General features: G+C 42.5%; 1 protein-coding gene across 1 annotated transcript in view; it reads right to left on the bottom strand.

The window, feature by feature from the left end:
• Positions 1 to 21,041, bottom strand: part of GRPR (gastrin releasing peptide receptor) — a 372,294-nt gene that overhangs the window by 137,432 nt on the left and 213,821 nt on the right. The window contains exon 2 of the mRNA XM_063955805.1: positions 11,996 to 12,347. Coding sequence (XP_063811875.1) covers positions 11,996 to 12,347 — 352 coding nt within the window. The remainder of the gene's footprint in view (positions 1 to 11,995; positions 12,348 to 21,041) is intronic.

Raw genomic sequence — 21,041 nt, 5'->3', positions numbered from 1 at the left:
CAAGTTACAGTAACTGCGTCCTAATTGCATCGCCGGGGACAATAAAATTAGCCCTGAGTGGCACACTCTGCCCCCGATACCAGCACTTATCGGGGATTATGATTCGGGTGCCCGAAAGCAGGGGCGGATTGGGAACAAAAAGCGGCCCTGGAAAAATTTGTACTAGTGGCCCCACTTGGGCAGCACCAGAGGTGTAAGGTCTAGCCATGGGCCATGGCAGCAGCACCCTCACTCCAAGACTTTCCAGATAGTGGGCATGTCCAGCATCAAGGGGAAGTTAAAAGGAAATAAAATTAAATGTTATGAGCACATTATATGATACACCTTTAGAATTTAGGAAACTATATAATTCTTTATAAAGATATATTTTCTTGCTTATTACACCAACTGTATCCCAATCACTATTCACTCAATCTTATATGTCAGCCAAGCAGGCAGACAGAGCATACACTAGATCATCTGCAATCACAGGCTAAGTGGCAAAGTAATTTTCAAATATGCAAATTGTTTGGCATCTTATTCCTTAGGTCTATAAATAGGACCACATGTCCTCAAACAAAACAGGCCCCGCAAGTGCGCCGGCCCACCGGAAATCTTCCCTATAGAACCTATGGCCAATCCGCCTCTGCCCGAAAGCATATCCCATGATAAGTGCCCTGTTCCCTGTTCCCATGTGTTATTGCACAATCACGAGTCCAATTTTGGCCGATGAAAATGGCATCTAATTGGATACCGCAGTAATGACCATAGGTCATTAATCGCGATAACCGGCAGCTTTTATCGGCCGAAACGGCATTGGGGCTAATTGGTTGCCCCCCTCAATATGGTTACTCCTCAGATAAGAACTGGAACTGGTTTATTGATACTGGCAGAACAAGTAGAGATCTGTAAGCTACAATATACCAGCACAGATAACAAGTAATGTTTGGTACAGTGGTGTAACTACTGTGGGTGCAAAGGGGTGTGACTGCCATGGGGCCCATGAAGTTCTAGTTACGCCCCTGGTCTTGAAGAGAATAGTTAAGATAGGGACAGCAGAGAGTGTCTAATACAGATGAAACATAGAGAGACTCTGAGGATATACTGCAGGACAGTCAATTACAGGAGCTAACAGGAGCCAATGTGTAATCATAGGACTCTGCATGCTGGTAGCACAGTAGCACATTGTAAACAGGAGCTTGCGTGGAATCCCAACAGACTGATACCCAGCAGTACATTGGACACTGTGAGGTGACTGGTACTGGAAATAGCGTAGAGGCTCTCAATGGTAATAGCTGATACTTGGAGAACAACTGGAACACACTGGATATTGAGAGACGCTCAGTGATATTAGCTGGTACTTGGAGCACAACAGGAACACACTGGACACTGGGAGATTGTTTAGTTATAATGGCCAGCACCTAAAGTATAACAGCAGCACGCGGAGACTGGAGAGAGCATTTAATAATATTGGCAGCACAGCAGGAATATACTGGAGACTGTGAGGGTGCTCATTAGTTAAGACCAGCTAATGGAGAATAACATCAGCACACAGGAGACTGTGGATAACCCCTTTATATGCCATTTGCAGCTGATCCACATGCCTTTTATATGCCATCAGAACCCCCACATGCACAGTCAAATATTAAACCCCTTTAATCAAATTACAGTGCATGTGTAACATGTCAACAGCCCCTTAACCTTGATACTATTTATATTCTTCTTCAATGTATTAACTAATACTGACAAAGTTAAAAAGAGAGAAGTTTCAGGTAAAAGCAAAAGTTTACCCAAGCTTGCAATGCTGACTGATAACTGTAGAACAGCTGCCCAGACCTTATCTTGGCTTACCGATGTTTTTGAATCTGGGTTTAGGTATGACACTCATAACCAGTCTGTTATGTAGTATGCATACACTTAAATAGGTATTCAGCAAATAATTTGGTGGTTAATGGTGAGGGTAATCTAAGTGGGAGGAAGGGTTTGTTCCAAATTAATCCAAGTCTTGAAGAGCTTGCCATGTACAGCATCCCACAAGAATAGCAATCACATCCAAACTAAAGTAGAATTTACAAAAAACAACAAAAACTGAACCAAAACTAAAAACACAACCAAAAAAAAGGAAACCATTACTTTAATAGATTCCCACTAACACAATCAGTTTGGAGCATTTTCAGCATAATGATCTACTGCCCCATAATGATCTAGTGCCCCAACATGTCTTAGATAATACATTTAATATCCGTGTCTTAAATATCCCCATTAGCTTGTTCCAACTGCCCCCACATGTCCTGCATTTGGACAGTCTTTTGAGCAATGCCAGATGCGTGGTAACCCTGACAAGATCTCACTGTTGAAAAGTATAACTCAGGCGAGGCATATACTGTCAATTTGAAAATATTTCAGTACACGTGTCATGGAGTACTGCGAAGATGATCTCCAATAAGTGGAGAAGAGGTGACAAAACAGGGGCATTGCCAATGTCCTGATGTAATGACAAGTTAAAGACAGGAAAAGGATTAAACTCATGAAGGAAGCTACAGTACCAAGTAGCCTATGACACTTGGTCACTCCCTGCATGTGACTACACTCTCCTGAATTCTGCACATGTTTGTGTATTGAGTATATTGGCAAGATTAAAGACTTCTCATAAAAAGAATATCCAAGCCTATCTACATTTTGCAAAGAATGACAAACCATAAGGTAAAATAAGATTTTAAACCTACCGGTAAATCTTTTTCTCGTAGTCCGTAGAGGATGCTGGGGACTCCGTAAGGACCATGGGGATAGACGGGCTCCGCAGGAGACATGGGCACTTTAAGAAAGACTTTAGATATGGTGTGCACTGGCTCCTCCCTCTATGCCCCTCCTCCAGACCTCAGTTAGAGAAACTGTGCCCAGAGGAGACGGACAGTACGAGGAAAGGATTTTTGTTAATCTAAGGGCAAGATTCATACCAGCCACACCAATCACACCGTATAACTTGTGATATACTACCCAGTTAACAGTATGAAAAAATGACATAGCATCAGTCCAGGACCGATGAAATTATAGCATAACCCTTATTTAAGCAATAACTATATACAAGTCTTGCAGAAGGTGTCCGCACTTGGGACGGGCGCCCAGCATCCTCTACGGACTACGAGAAAAAGATTTACCGGTAGGTTTAAAATCTTATTTTCTCTTAAGTCCTAGAGGATGCTGGGGACTCCGTAAGGACCATGGGGATTATACCAAAGCTCCCAAACGGGCGGGAGAGTGCGGATGACTCTGCAGCATCGATTGAGCAAACAGGAGGTCCTCCTCAGCCAGGGTATCAAACTTATAGAACCTTGCAAAGGAGTTTGAACCCGACCAAGTAGCAGCACGGCACAGCTGTAGCGCCGAGACCCCTCGGGCAGCCGCCCAAGAAGAGCCCACTTTCCTAGTAGAACGGGCCTTGACTGATTTAGGTAACGGCAATCCCGCCGTAGAATACGCCTGCTGAATCGTGCTACAGATCCAGTGAGCAATAGTCTGCTTTGAAGCAGGGGCACCAATTTTGTTGGTTGCATACATGACAAACAGTGCTTCTGTTTTTCTGACTGTAGCCGTTCTGGCCACGTAAATTTTCAAAGCCCTGACCACATCAAGGGACTCGGGATCCTCCAAGTCACGCGTAGCCACAGGCACCACAATAGGTTGGTTCATATGAAAGGATGAAACCACTTTTGGCAGGAATTGAGGACGGGTCCGCAATTCCGCTCTATCCATATGTAAAACCAGATAGGGGCTTTTATGTGATAAAGCCGCTAATTCCGACACTCGCCTAGCCGAAGTCAAGGCTAAAAACATGACCACCTTCCAAGTGAGATATTTCAACTCCACCGTTTTAAGTGGTTCAAACCAGTGTGACTTAATGAAACTTAACACCACGTTAAGGTCCCAAGGCGCCACCGGAGGTACAAAAGGAGGCTGAATATGCAGTACTCCCATCACAAAGGTTTGTACTTCAGGGAGAGAGAGGCCAATCCCTTTTGAAAGAAAATGGATAAGGCCGAAATCTAAACCTTCATCGATCTTAATTTTAGGCCCAAATTCACTCCAGTTTGCAGGAAGTGAAGGAAGCGGCCCAGATGGAATTCTTCCGTAGGAGCATTCCTGGCCTCACACCAAGAAACATATTTCCGCCATATACGGTGATAATGTTTAGATGTCACGTCCTTCCTAGCCTTTATTAGCGTAGGAATAACCTCATCCGGAATACCCTTTTTCGCTAGGATCCGGCGTTCAACCGCCATGCCGTCCAACGCAGCCGCGGTAAGTCTTGGAATAGACAGGGCCCCTGTTGCAACAGGTCCTGTCTTAGAGATAGAGGCCACGGATCTTCTGTGAGCATTTCCTGCAGATCCGGATACCAGGTCCTTCGTGGCCAATCTGGAACAATAAGGATTGTTCTCACTCCTCTTTTTCTTACTATTCTCAACACCTTGGGTCTGAGAGGAAGAGGAGGAAATACATAGACCGACTGGAACACCCACAGTGTCACTAGGGCGTCTACAGCTACTGCCTGAGGGTCTCTTGACCTGGTGCAATACCTCTTTAGCTTTTTGTTGAGGCGGGACGCCATCATGTCTATCTGTGGCAGTCCCCACTGACTTGCAATCTGTGCGAAGGCTTCCTAAAGAAGTCCCCTCTTGGATGCAGGTCGTGTTTGCTGAGGAAGTCTGCTTCTCAGTTGTCCACTCCCAGAATGAACTGCTGAAAATGCTCTTACACGATTTTCCGCCCAGCGGAAAATCCTGGCGGTTTCTGCCATTTCCACTCTGCTCTTTGTGCCGCCTTGGCGGTTTACATGAGCCACTGCGGTGATGTTGTCTGACTGGATCAGAACCGGTAGGTTGCGAAGCAATGTCTTCGCTTGCCGAAGGGTGTTGTATATGGCCCTCAGCTCCAGGATGTTGATTTGAATACAAGTTTTTTGTTTTTTTTTACTTGACCCAAAGACCTTGGAAGTTTTTTCCCTGTGTGACTGCTCCCCAACCTCGGAGGCTCGCTTCCGTGGCTACCAGAACCCAGTCCTGGATGGCGAACCTGCGACCCTGCAGCAGGTGAGCACTCTGCAGCCACCATAGGAGAGACACCCTGGCCCTAGGGGACAGGGTGACTAACTGATGCATCTGTAGATGTGATCCGGACCACTTGTCCCGTAGATCCCATTGGAAGGTCCTCGTATGGAACCTGCCGAAGGGAATGGCCCCGTAAGATGCAACCATCTTTCCCAGGACCCGAGTGCAGTGATGCACTGACACCTATTTTTGCTTTAATAGGTTTTTTTTACCAGAGTCATTAGTTCCTGGGTCTTCTCTATCGGAAGATAAACCCCTTTCTGGTCCGTATCCAGAATCATACCCAAGAAGGGTAGACGAGTCATAGGAACCAACTGTGACTTCGGGATATTGAGAATATAGCCGAGTTGCTGTGACACCTTCAGCGAAAGTGACAACTGCTCTTTTGATCTTGCCCTTATTAGGAGATCGTCCAAGTATGGAATAATTGTGACTCCTTGCTTGCGTAGGAGCACCTTAATTTCCGCCAATTACCCTGAAATTGGTAATGACAATACTGTACCGCAGTTCTCAGGTACGCCTGATGGGGTGGATAAATGGGAACATGAAGGTATGCAGCCTTTATGTCTAGATACACCATAAAATCCCCCCCTTCCAGGCTGGCGATGATCGATCTGAGCGATTCCACCTTGAATTTGAACCTTTTCAAGTATAGGTTCAGAGATTTTAATTTTAAAATAGGTCTGACCGAACCGTCTGGTTTCGGGACTACAGCCAAGGTTGAGTAATATCTCCTTCCTTGTTGAAGGAGGGGAACCTTGAGCACCACCTGTTGGAGATACAATGGCCCTCATTCCGAGTTGATCGGTCGCAAGGCGAATTTAGCAGAGTTACACACGCTAAGCCGCCGCCTACTGGGAGTGTATCTTAGCATCTTAAAATTGCGACCGATGTATTCGCAATATTGCGATCACAAACTACTTAGCAGTTTTAGAGTAGCTCCACACTTACTCTGCCTGTGCGATCAGTTCAGTGCTTGTCGTTCCTGGTTTGACGTCACAAACACACCCAGCGTTCGCCCAACTACTCCCCCGTTTCTCCGGCCACTCCTGCGTTTTTTCCGGAAACGGTAGCGTTTTCAGCCACACGCCCATAAAACGCCGTGTTTCCGCCCAGTAACACCCATTTCCTGTCAATCACATTACGATCGCCGGAGCGATGAAAAAGCCGTGAGTAAAAATACTATCTTCATAGCAAAGATACTTGGCGCAGTCGCAGTGCAAATATTGCGCATGCGCACTAAGCGGAATTTCACTGCGATGCGATGAAAAATACCGAGCGAACGACTCGGAATGAGGGCCAATGTGTGAATTGTATTTAATATTATCTCCCTTTCTGGGGGAGATGCCGGTAGGGCCGATAAGGAAAACCGGCAAGAAAACCCCTTTTCGAATTCCAGCTTGTAACCCTGAGAAACAATTTCTATTGCCCAGGGATCCACCTGTGAGTGAACTCGGATGTGGCTGAAGAGTCGAAGACGCGCTCCCACTGGGGCGGACTCCCTTAGCGGAGCCACAGCGTCATGCGGTGGATTTTAGTAGAGGCCGGGGAGGAGTTCTGTTCCTGGGAACTAGCTGTGCCCTGTGCCCTTACCTCTGGTAAGAAAGGACGCTCCTCGTACTTTCTTGTTTTTATGCGACTGAAAGGACTGCATTTGATAATGTCGTGCTTTCTTAGGCTGTGAGGGAATATAAGGCAAAAGATCAGATTTACCAGCTATAGCTGTGGAGACCAGGTCCGAGAGCCCTTCTCCACACAATTCCTCACCCTTGTAAGGTAAAGCCTCCATATGCCTCTTTTAGTCGGCATCACCTGTCCATTGCATGTTCCACAGGACACATCTAGCAGAAATCGACATAGCGTTGACTCTAGAACCCAGTAGACCAATGTCTTTTTGGGCCTGTCTTATATATATAAGACAGCATCTTTTATATATCCTAGGGTCAATAACATGGTATCCTTATCTAGGGTTTCAATCTCCACTGATAAGGTATCTGTCCACGCTGCTACAGCGCTATAAACCCATGCCGACACAATCGCCGGTCTGAGTAGTGTACCAGAATGTGTGTAAATGGACTTCAAAGTACTTTTCTGCATGGAATCTGCAGGATCCCTGAGGGTAGCTGTATCTTGGTATGTCAGCGCTACCTTTTTTGGTAAACGTGTCAACGCCTTGTCCACCCTAGAGGAGGATTCCCATCGTATCCTGGCCCTAGCAGGGAAAGGATACGCCATGAGAATTCTTTTGGGAAACTGCAGTTTCTTGTCAGGAGATTCCCGCTCTTTTTCACACAATTCATTTGGTTCATGAGAGGGGGGAAATGTTACCTCAGCTTTCTTCCCCTTAAACATGTGTACCCTCGTGTCAGGGACAGATGGGACATCAGTGATATGCAAAACATCTTTTATTACAATAATCATATATTGAATACTTTTCTGCCAGTTTTGGCTGTAACTTTGCATCATCTTAGTCGACCCCGTGTCGTTATCAGTGTCTATTATTTTGGATAGTGGGCGTTTTGAGACTCTGAAGGTCCCTGCGACATAGGGACAGACATGGGTAGATTCCCTGTCTGTTCTCTAATCTTTTGTGCAATAAATTTACCTCAACACTTAATTCCACATATCCAGTCAGGTGTCGGCGTTGTCGACGGAGACACCACACACACACATTTGCTCCATCTCCTCCTTAGAAGAGCCTTTTACCTCAGACATGTCGACACACACGTACCGACACACCACACACTCAGGGAATCCTCTTATCTGAAGACAGTTCCCCCACAAGGCCCTTTGGAGAGACAGAGAGAGTATGCCAGCACACACCCAGCGCTAATACCCCAGGAAAAAACACACAATGTGTTTACCCAGTAGTGCTGTAATACTATTATTTGCTGCCAATTATGTGCCCCCCCCTCTCTCTGAAACCCCCTTTCACCGTGGATTAGCAGGGGAGAGTCCGGGGAGCTTCCTCTCAGCTGTGCTGTGAAGAAAATGGCGCTGGTGAGTGCTGAGGGAGAAGCTCCGCCCCCTCGGCGGCGGGCTTCTGTCCCGCTTAAATATAATAAAAACTGGCGGGGGCTCTTTATATATACAGTGCCTAGCCCGTCTATCCCCATGGTCCTTACGGAGTCCCCAGCATCCTCTAGGACGTAAGAGAAAATATATTATGATCTGATGAGACCAAGGCTGGACCTTTTAGCCTTAATTCTAAGAAACTTGGCAAAACTCTGCTCATCACCCAATGATCACTATACAGTACCTTCTGTGATGCTTTGTGATGGCATCATAACTTTGGCCTGCTACTCTTCAGCTGGGTAGAGACTATAGTCAGGGTAGTTGGCATGATAAATAGCTCCAAATATATTCTGGCACAAAACCTGCTGGTCTCAGTCAGAAAGCAGGAGATGAATTGTAATTTCACTTTGAAGGATGATAGTCTAAAAGCAACCAATTAATGGCTTCAGAAAAGGAAGCTCAATATCTCAAAATGGCCCAATCAGAGGAAGAGTGGGATATAATCGTAAAGGCCGGAGGTTAGATTTACAAAGATTTGCACTTACATGTCAAGAAATTAATCACTGCTTCTTACATGTTGCCCCAGGTATGTAAACATGATACAGACTTATTGAAAAAGACTCATTATTATAATAAAAGCAACATATGCTTCTACAAAGTATTAGTTTAGGTGTGTGCATAAGCACTGTACTGTTTTTTTTTTCCGTATTTAATCATAAAAATAAGGCCACCTTAGAGGTGTATAAAACTCTGATGTGATTTCCAATTTCAGGCCTTACACCACAAAGACCTACACTCCATAAAGGTGTATGCTGCTTAAAGGTCCACTTTAGTGAAGATGGATGCTCCTTTTATTTTGTCAATAATTTATGTATGTGTGGCACAGGACAGCAGCACTGCTGACCTAACAACCTACATAATCAGATAATGTACACCTATATTGGGAATAATGGGAACAATTTTATAAGATTATGGAGTAGACATACTGTACTAAGCATTGGAGAGAGATAAAGTGAACAGAGCTAAACTACCAACCAATCAGATCCTGTCATTTTTCAAACACAGCCTGTAACATGGCAGTTAGGAGCTGATTGGCTGGTACTTTATCTCTCTCCAGAGCTTAGTACATCTCCCCTATATGAGAGAATGGCTCCTCAGTCTTTTGAGTTTATTGATATTTACAGTTCTAGGAAAGAAAGCATATAGGAAAGTGTGATGTTTAAAAACAGAAAGAGGTATCAGAAATTGTATTTCATGTAAAGTGCATGTAACAAAATGGCTGCTATGCTGTGTCCTGTATTTGACCTATCTTTATACAAGAAAAACGGGAGTAGGAGAATTTATTTTCAGGGAAAAGACAACGATCTCCTATCTTGTACCAGTCATAAAAGTATGGGGGTGGAAAACTGCATCCTTCACTAACAAAACAAGCAGACCTGGTCAAGCCAGATCAGGAAGAATAAATTCTAGGAGGGTCATTTTTTGTTTCCAGCTCTCCTGTGCCAACTCCCCCCTCCCCCCTCTATATACTGAGTGACTGATTCATTAATGTTCAGTGTCCAGCAACAAAAGAGTAAAAACAAGAGGATGGTAGCTGTGCAATTGGACGATAATAACTAGGATCTTCCGTGAGCCTTAAGTATGCATTTTGCCTAAGGAGAGTTGCACCGATAGGTGATGTACCCAATATTTCCCATGGCTTCTACATGACAGAGTTCTCCAAATTAAGTGATGTTATGACTTTGTTTTTTTTACATTTATTCTTTTTAATTTTCTGAGATTGTTTGCTGTATAACCTGTTGTACATATTTGTAATATTATCTTTTTTGTAATCAAACCTTGGAAATATTTTTGGGATTAAAACATCTTAATCTAGTGTATTCTCCGTGTCTCCTGGTAAATTTACGAGTCTGTTAGGTCAAAGCTATATACCTAAGTGCAAGTGAGTGTGCAAATAATATTTCTGTATGCAGGTAGCAGCAAAGGACTACCTGGTGTCAGGACATTGTCATGTTTGATTAACCACACGTGCTTAGGTAACCATAAATAACTGTGCCGATATTTTAGATTGAGGTATCTAAAGAAGGCCTTCTTATAAAGATATATCACAGAAAATTACACCCATGAAAAGACAGAATGGCATATTTTCAATACCTCAAGTTGGAGATTTGAACAAATTCCTAATGCTGAAGTCCAAATGCTTGCTTATAATTAAGAATGAGAAAGTACAGTATCCTGCTTATTTTGTTTTTATTTGGATTTCTTTTATGCATGTATGTATAGATGAACATTATGTATTTCTCTGTAAAAGCAAGAATGATGTGAATCAAATAAATGTTGTCACTGCTATTGGACTACAATCAGGGCATGCACATACGTTTGACGTTCTGATTGAGTGAAATTTTTTTGACATGATATATAAAGTACAGTAGGTCATAATAGTGAGTGACAGCATGAACCCCCGAGGAAATCAACACTGCCAAAAGGTATAGAGACATTGCAAATTACAAAAGCAACCGAGGCTGTTCTGTCTAGCCCTATTCTGGAACATGTACTGTACATGTACTTTGACCATTACTAAATTCTTACATTCTTTCTATATGTTATCATTAGCATTCACTTAGGTAGTACATAGAAAACATTACAGTGTCCTCAATTTACAGCACATTCCATTAGTCGGCTGAAAATAGTTCACACAGTCCCAACAACAGCGCCCTATACTCTCATTGGAGCATTATCATTCAGCAATAGATTAGGTATTCATTTCTTGTCTCTGCTATTCTTCCATCAACTTTTCTCATTTCCCAGTCTATATTTTGTTTGCTGAATCCCAATCATCTATATCATTAACTATAAAGGCATGGTTAAAATGTTGACTCTCTGTGACTCTGAAGATTGGCATTAGCTCCTTTTGGGGACAGTGCATCTAATGACCTCTATCGATTGTCCTTACCAGCATACCCAGTAAAAAAGCTTTAATTCCAAGAAGTAAGAAAAGTGCATGATCAGCAAAACAGAGGTAAGGGCAGGCAGCAGAGAAGTGCAGTAAAAAAATAAAATCAGGAAAAACAGACCAGGAATTATTTATCTTTAAGGTTCTGTGAATAATTAAGAAACAGGGAAAAGGAAGTAAACAAATGACTGCGATGAAAGGCAAATGTGATTTTAATTACTAGGGATCTATTTACTAAGCCTTGGAGAGAGACAAAGAACCAGCCAATCAGCTCCTAACTGCCACGTTGCAGGCTGTGTTTAAAAAATTACAGGAGCTGGTTGGTCAAAATCTTTCTATCTCCAAGGGGTAAATGTAATAGGGTGTGAGAAGCCAGAAGTGCGGGACTCCGTGTGAGAATGCCCGTATTTTTAAAGCAGCAATACTTTACAAGGCAAAAAAACGTTGGATTTATCTTGTAAATGATTGTCACTTTAAAATTACGGGCATTCTTGCACGAACCCCACACTTCTGGCTTCTCACGCCCTATTACATTTACCCCTTGCAGAGAGAAAAAGTATTAACCAACCATTACCTATCATTTTTCAAAAACAATCTGTAACATGACAGTTAGGAGCTGATTAGCTAGTACTTTATCTCTCTGCACTTTATCTCTCTCCAATGCTTAGTAAATAGACCCCCTAGTTTGATACCTTACATGATAGGTGTAAACTTAACTGAATACTGAAAGTTTTTTATGTGCAGTCTCCAGTTTTGTGATTGTTACTATTGTAATCAATTCCACACTAAATCATTAAATCATACAATTATACATATTTTGTTATTACTTTTGATCTCTTCTTACACATTATTGTATAAATCTATAGTGAGTGCAGTGAAATTAATATTTCCCCCCCCCCCCTCACCCCCTCCAAATAAAATAAAAAAATGAAGATCATACCTGTCTTCTGACATGTACATTTCCTTCCACCGGCATGTTGTATGCACTCCGAATTAAATTTTTGGCAATAAAATAGTAATATACTGAAATAATAGAAAGGGGAATGACATAGAATATTAAAAAGGAAGTCATTGAATGAATCCTCGGGTGCAATCCATCAGAGTGTGGGTACGGAGCACAGCTGACAAACGTTTGGTTAGATTCTTTGTCATAGAATGGGTGCAAGTCTGAGAAAACAGCTTCCGGAATTGCTAAGGTCATGGACAATATCCAAATGAGTGCTGCTTTGATGCAGATCTTGGTTAAAGCATTGTTGGCTTGAATATCCATGGGCTTTACTATTGCGGTATACCTAGAATAAGAAACAAAACTGTGTGAGGAATATAATATCACATCAAAATTCAAGCTATACAGTACTTCCTATTTATGGAATATCTGGGTTCACAGATTATAAAGGTTATTTATTTATTAACGAGCAAAAATGTGCTCCCTAATTCATGTCTACCTGTAAATAAACCTGATTGTTTGCCTGACACGTACATTGGTGTTATGCACCCTACACACTTCCTGATGTATTCAATTTTGATGATGATCGATCATCGTCCAAATTGACTTGCATTGCAAAGCGACGGGGAACCAATGATGAACAACCGCGAGGCCCCGCATCGTTCATTGTTGGTGCATACACATTGAGCAATATTAACGATTTCTCATTCATTAATGACCGAGATCGTTTATATCGCCCGCACACATCGGCAAGTGTGTAGGGCGCATAACACTTATACATAGTAACTAGTCTCCTTAAAGACCAGATACATTGTCGCATTTTAGTCTAGGACAGATCTCCTGCACAAATGCACCCCATACATTGCATAGCTTCCTAGATTTATCTTTCTATGCACCATAATAACTGCATTCTACAACAATAATAATAATAATAATAATAATAATAATAATAATTATTATTATTATTATTATTATTATTATTATTATTATTATTTCCCTACATCCAGACCTGATTACACTTACATTTTGGGTTTGAGAGATTGGCTGGAAGTACGCTTGTGAAAATACCAGAGCCAGATCACGACATGATGGGGCCAGCCTAGACCCCTTGTTATTAAAAAAAAAAGCATAAAAACTGCGGTAGGTTATTCTAGGTTGTATAATGAATGATCCTGCTATGAGGGAGTAACAGCATCACTTCAATGTTATGCTTCCAATTATAACTTTAAGATAATTTCAGTCATTGAATAAAAATGTACTTTAATTACCAATTTTGTAATTCCTAGGCATCTTTTAGGGATCCCGACAGCCGGTATACCGACAACTATTCTCCTTCTTGGGATGTCCACGACACCCCTGGAGGGAGAATAAATAGCGTGGCACGCGTAGAGTGCCACCGTGCCTGCAGCACGGCAAGTGCAGCGAACCCGCAAGGGTCTCTTCTACAATTGCCCCTCTGCCGGCATTCCGACGGTTGGGATCCCAGCGGTGATATGCAGGGCGCCAGGATCCCGACAGCTGGCCAAACGCAGTACACCCACACTGCAGTGTCACATCTGTAGATTACCTTTCCTCTTTCTCTATCTGTACTACTATATACAAAACATGTTTTCAGAATTTTCATCAATAAATAATACAAAGAACTAGAGATGTGCCGGTTCGGATTTACTCGGATCTCTAAATGACACCTTATTGGCTTTCAGATGTCATGTGTTTTGGAAAGCCAATAAGAAAAATCTGGATAAATCTGAACTTGCCTTAATTCTGGCATTAAGAACTGAGTAAATCTGAACCCGCATATCTCTATAAAGAACACAATAATTAGGGATCATATTTCAATTTATGTGCAATTTCCTTTTACATGACAAACAATATGTGGAACTTAAATGTGTTTTTTTTTATTGTTTTTACTAATCCTTTGAAAACCACAACCCCCCAAAAAATAATCAGTTTATTTTTACTAATATTAAAATGGATTTCTAGAAAATTTAAATGTATTCTGCTGATCCATTAGATCTGGTTTGTTCTATTGCTATCCTGCTGCTTATCATATTATGTACTCTGATTTATTTATATTAGCAAGAGAATGAGAACCTAATATCCAGTTATAGTTCAAATTATAGTTACAGAAAATGCTATTAGAATACCCATTTCGGCTTTTTCGTAGGCTTTATTTCATCCGTTTTGTCCTATCTTCTTAAATGAAAACCATAATAGCAAAATACAATTGATCTTTCTGCGTAAGAACAAAAGCAGCTTCCATGACAATACAGATCTATTGTGAATGAGTAAGACATTTGTAGATTACCAGACACTGGGAGTATATGATTTGTTTAATTTTTAATATGATATCATAATTGTTTACTGCCAAATGCCTTAATAATTGTTCTCCAATTTATGAATCCTCTTTAACGTATTACCCTTGACTTCATTCACATTCTCTTTCTACTTAAACAGACAACTTAAACAGAATGGATCCAAAGGGTCAAATTGGGAGATACAGGTGCCTAATTTACCCATTGGTTTGGTGTACTCTCTATCAAAGGGTATATAATGTTAGCTGAACAAGTGTATAACACTTAAGCTTCAGGACCAATTTCATTCAGCATGAAGCTGGTGATATCCAGAAAGTCCTTGCTTTAAACTCGGGGACTGAGCAAAAAGCTGTACAGGATTTCTCTTTCATGGTTTCCTACTCAACTGTCTGATGAAGCTGGGTGGCCATTGCCCAGCTAAGCCAGCTGTCACCCTACTTCCTGGACTCCCTACATCTTTTATTGGGACAGATTTTTGCAGTTTATACGTTACCCGGTGGGTACCTCCTACAGCCTGATTCTATCTGAAAAAGTTTTGCTAAGCACTGCATTGATCCATATCTCAATTTCTCTGGTAACTTATATTGGTGTTAATACTGGACTATTACATGTGAAGAGTATTCATATTTACACTGGACTACCTATGTGTAGAGACCAAGTATTTATGAAGTGAGTGCCTGATTCAAAGACGAACGGAGGTATTGTGTCCTTGCGTACAGTGGCGCCTGGGTGGCTGGGGCAAGTATTCTTTACTCGGGCCCATTGGAGGGTCCCTGGGCCCCACTGCCCTCCCACTGCCCACTTGCTGCAGCTGCATGTTGGGTGGGGAGAAAGGACTGTACACTGCTGCATCAGCCTCTCTCCCAGCCAGCACACGCTGGGGAGAGAGGCAGCTGCAGTGGTGGCCAGTCCTCTCTTCCTGCAGGATGAAATGAAGGGGACTGGGGAGCAATTTGCATGCCCTCCCTCATTCCCACCCACCTCACCACCTGCTGCTTGCTGCTGCCCACTGTCCTCTGCCACATGCCACACACCAGTTCCAAAACCAAAACCGCCGTGGACTCCCGCTTTGCGGCCGAAACCATGTATTTTTTTTATCTATTTTATACTGACCTGTCTGGCTAGCCTCCCCCTCATTGGCCATGCCCCCAGAGCCGGCCCTAAACAATATGATGCCCTAGGCAAGATTTTGGCTGGTGCCCCCTAGCACCACCGCTGGTTCTGCCTCTGACCTTGCACCTCTTTCCCAGCACCATCACCCCTCACCCATAGCAGTCCCTATTTTGGTGTTTGTACCCCCTATATTTTAAATAGGAACAGTTCACATATTTGGCGCACAGCCCAAAAAGGGGTGTGTTTTTGCTGACAAGAGGCATTACCACACAATAGTAACCCCAATTCCAATTACGCCACACAGTACTGCAACTTTATTCACATTTGATCATGCGATAGTGTCCATAATTCATATTACATCCCACAGTAGTATCACTTTACCTTATAAACATTACTCCTCACAGTAGAGCCCCTTATTCACATAACATCACACTGAATTGCTCCTTATTCACATTACACCACACCCTATTGCTCTTTATTCACATTAGATGACACAGTAGTGCCCTTTCTATAATCAAGGCCACACAGTAGAGCCCCTTTATACACATAATGCAACACATTAGTAATGCATTTATACACATAATTCCACACAGTAATGCCCCTTACACATATGAGACACATTATTAATGTCCTTATAAACATAATGCGCCTTACACATTATGACAACCTTTATTAATGCCCTTTTACACATAATGTCCCTTACACATATGCCTCACATTATTAATGCCCTTATAAACATAATGACACACATAGTGCCCCCTACACATTTGCTGCACATTATTAGTGCCCCTATACACATGACACACATACAGTAGTACCCTGTTACACATATGCCTCACATTATTAATGCCCTTATACACATAATGAAACACATAGTGCCCCTTACACATATGTTGCACATTATTAATGCATTTTTACATGACACACATAATGCTCCTTACACATATTCCGAACACTACTGCACAACCAACCCACTCACATGTACACAGCACTCACACTGCCACTAACACTGTGGTCCTCTGCCTCTGCTTGGATACAGATGTGTCCTCATAAATCTTGCCTCAATTCTAACGTTGGGCACCTTTTGTTTTATGATAATGAAACTTATTTGCATTGCTATGTGGCTAGGATGCACAAGCAGCTTCTGCTGATTAAAATTATATGCAGCATGCCTACATACTGTGTGAGACTGTGGCTGTATCTGCATATGAAATGCTACACACAGAATATAGGCATGCCGCATATCATTTTAATCAGCAGAAGCTGCTGATGCCCCTAGGCATATCAAATGCCCTAGGCAATTGCCTAGTTTGCCTATGCCTATGGCCGGCTCTGCATGCCCCCTATCATTACTGGGGCCTGGCAATGCTGACGATGCCCCTGCCTGTGCATGGTCCATTCTGTGCATTCCCAGAATGGGCCTTGCACTGTTGTACTGAGTTCCCCTCTGCCGCTGCCTGATTGATAGGCAACGGCATTGAGGGGATGGGTTAAGGCCTGCGTTCCTACAAATGGGGTATGTCACCCCCATTTTTGGGGATGGAAGAGCCAAGGGTCTGCATGTCACCATGCAGACTTCCTGGCCTTGCAGCCCTTGCATCCTTTGGCCAGCTGTGCAAGATGAGGATTACTCAACTGCTTGTTGGCATAGTCGTGATGTTGCATCCCAGTTTGCGACATCGGTCACAGTGCAGGGATTCCAGTTACATGCAGGAGGTGTCTCTTCTACTGAGGCATTTCCTGCATGCCCAATCCTAGAGATTGGATGGAAATTCAATGCTGCCTACATGTGACATTGAACATTCGTCCATCTCTGAATCAGGCCCTGAAACATTTAGGGGCTGTGATTGCAACTTAATATAATATTATCCCTTTGCTATATGGACGAATCTATATCTATCTATCTATCTATCTATCTATCTATCTATCTATATATACACACACACACATATAAAGGAAAAAAAAATATATATATATAAAATATTTTTTTTTATAAAAGTGGAAAGCAAAAATGTGCAACAATCATATAGCAACAAAGTATACATCATCAGGATGCAACAAAATAGCTCAATAAATGATGTATTTGTGATTCAGAAATACAATAAAGATTTCTTAAAACCACTGCAATTTTTCAATTTTATGTTTGTTGAGTGGTTTAGAATGTTACAACAATAAAACAACTCTAGGAGGAGGAGAAGGGGGGGGGGTGTCAGGGGGGGGTGGGGGCATTACCATAATAAAGAATATTAAACAGGGTGTAGGGGATAAAATAAAATGCTAGAAGCCCAGATCCTGTGTCAGAGGTGACCAGTACCATTATAAGGTACCGGGGATTTGCCTGCGGAACTAAAGGTACCAGAAAATGTATCTACAGAGTCGTGGAGCGGCGCTGTAATGTACTCCATTGAAGCAACCTACAGTACCAAATATTGTTGATTACTGCATGCAAGGAAGGAGCTGCAGGTTGTTTCCATTGGGGGTCTTCCGACCCATTCGCTCGCTGCGTTTTCACGCAGCAGAGCGAACGGGTCCCTGCTGCGCATGCGCCAGCACCTTTGTGCGCCTGCACATGCGGAACGGCCGACGGCCGTAGCAGGAGAGCGATCGCCTCTGCCTGATTGACAGGCAGAGGCAATCGATAGGCGGGAGGGGGCGAAATGGCGGCGTTTGGACGCCGTTTCATAGGCGCGGTCCGGCCAATGCAGGTGTGGCCGGGCCGAACGGGGGGCGGGCCCAGCGGCTTCGTGAAATCATACGCAGCCGCTGCGGGCCAGGGAGCGAGGAGTAGCTCCCGGCCAGCACGCTAAAGCTGCGCTGGCCGGGAGTTACTCCTGAAGTGCAAAGGCATCGCTGCTGTGCGATGCCTTTGCACTTCTGCGGGGGGGGGGGGCGGACTGACATGCGGGGCCAGCTAGCCCCGTGCTGGGAGTCCCCCCGCATGTCAGGAAAGTTGATCGTAGCTGTGCAAAATTTTGCACAGCTACGATCAACTCGGAATGACCCCCATCGTGTTGCAACTAAAAGCCTAGCAGAGTTAAAAATATGGCTACAAAGTTTTACTTAAGGGCTTTGGGACCCCTTCCAATGGTTTACAAAGCAGGACAGAAGAGAAGATATATCGAGAATCTTACCAATAAGGGCAAGAATTTCATTCCAATAAGATGTGATCAGAGGGCAGTCCCACCAGACGTATAAAAATGAGCCCTTATGCTCACAGTGTCTCCAACATGAGTCTGAACAAGATGGGAAAATATAGTGTCATTGTTCAGGGACTCTATACCAACATGTGTAAAGTTTGTAGGCATTTTCTTTGAAATTGGTACATGTATTAATAGATATTTTAGAAACCCAATATCTGATTTTTGACCTATCTTCTTCTTCCAGGCCTATTCCCAAAATTTGTTCCCAGGCCTGTTCAAAGAGTTCTTTGGAATCAGATGAGTTGGCCAGGACGAATCTATATTTTAATAAGTAACTTTTTAAGACTTTTTAGCTCAACAAATGTGTGTATTTTTATTATTATAAGTCATCCATCAATTTTTTAAGATTTTTATCTCTGATTTTCAGCGCTGTTTCTACATATTTATTTATCCTACTCAATTGTACTTTAGTAAGCTGCGTAGCTGTAGATCAATGTAATTATTGTATGTCAGTGAAATCATGACAATGCATTCCATTACGCTAAGCTTTTATGACATGTGACACAGTGCACATTGCTGCACCACCACAATTCACTATCCCTAATAGGTGCCGATTATAAATACTTCTATTCCTATCATATTACCTGTCTCATTAAAGAAGTTTGCCGTAGTTATTGAGGCCAGATTTATCAAGTCTTGGAGAGTAATAAATTGCACCGTGATGAAGAACCAACCAACCAGCTCCTAACTGCCATGTTACAGGCTGTGATTGAAAAATGACAGCTAGGAGCTGATTGGCTGGTACTTTATCACCGTGCAATTTATCACTCTCCAAGGCTTGCTGAATGTGGGCCTATATTTGGCCACCCTCCATCCAGTGAACTAAAAAAAAGTAAAATAGTGTAGTTTGGAGCAAGAGGTTAATAATTTACAAGTCTATGTCTTTGGGCGGTTCTTTCCAGACTAACCTGGGGGCGGGCGATACAAGACATTCCCTATGCCCTAGTGGAGTGTGAGGCCGGAGCATTTAATGAGCCTACAGTTGGGGGCTGTACATGCCCCCTTGTGGTTCACAGTGAGCTGCTGAGTTATATTTATTAGGCTTTTTCAGTGTTTTTGCTCTCAGTTTGGTCTATGATGGACCAAGATAAGTATTATTTAATTATGGTTTTCTTAATGATTTATTCTAGTGCATAAATTGTATTTTATTTTGTTCTTATATTGATTTCTGTTAAATTATATTTGGAATATTTAAAGGCATGGAGGGTAACCTATAGCAACCGACATATATCTGCTTCCAGTGTTGTCAGAATAAGAAAAGTACTGTAATATCTGAATTGTTACAGCAGATGTTTTTAGTTAAGCTCTTATGTATGGACTACATGACATAGAGTAATATATATTGCAGTACAACCCTGTGCTTAATAACATTTCACAACCTATAACATTTCATTTCTCTACTGATTTACCATTAGTTCTGATATGCATATTAATCTCAACGAGTGGTGTGCCTGCCTGCGGCTAGATGTAGGGGTCTTGCACAGTTCCAGGAATTAGTGCAGTGGCTCTGGTTACTGGCTGAGCCAGGAACTGGTTCAGTACTTGTGTCCGTGCACAAGTATCCTCCCAGCTACAACTGTATTCCATTACCTTTTGTTACAAGTGTTACACTCACCACTTAGATTGTAAGTGCATTTGAACAAGACCATTTTATCTTCTGTTTCATTGTTGGCAGCATGTAGCATTATTGCCTCATAGTCCTGAGGTCATTTTAAATCCTGGCCAAGGCACTCTCTGTGTATGTACTCTCCTTGCTTGCCTGGGTTTCCTGCTTGTGTGCCAATTTCCTCCATCACAATATATTTACGCAGCTTAATGTATTTTTGAATAGTACACAGGGCACTGCACATGTTGATTGTTTTCTTAAAGGTGACACATGCTCCTGAAAAATGAGTCCCAATAAACATAGAAGCATAGAATTTGTCAGGAGATAAGAACCATTTAGCCCATCTAGATCTGCCCTTTTTAAACCTTATGGTAACCTCAACCCCAATGATCCTTATGGGTCTACAGTATTTGCTAACTATTTTAGTTGCCCTAATTTGTATACTTTTTAATGTATATAGACATCCTTCTGGAGATATAGCGGCTTATGTAATAGCCTGTAAGCTGCACACTTTTTGAAAATTCTGGTGAGTTAGCCCATGTTTTTAAAGTGTCCATCATTTAACAGGCAAAATTAACCTGGTTTTGCTTGTTAAATGATTGCCTCTTTAAAAATAAGGTCTGACTCACCAGAATTTCTGCAGAGCTTGCAGCTTGCAGGCTATTACAGTACATAAGAACCAAGGTCTCCAGAAGTGAACACAGTATTTCGGATGAGGCCGTACCAATGAACTTTACAGTGGCATTATTACTTCTCTTTTCCTGCTACTGATTCCTCTCCCTATGCAACCAAGCATCTGACTGTCA

The sequence above is a fragment of the Pseudophryne corroboree genome, chromosome 2 (genome assembly GCF_028390025.1).
Source record: "Pseudophryne corroboree isolate aPseCor3 chromosome 2, aPseCor3.hap2, whole genome shotgun sequence".
In the NCBI taxonomy this organism is placed as follows: Eukaryota; Metazoa; Chordata; class Amphibia; order Anura; family Myobatrachidae; genus Pseudophryne; species Pseudophryne corroboree.
Note: the sequence above shows the minus strand (reverse complement) of the source record. Positions and strands in the feature narration are given on the sequence as shown.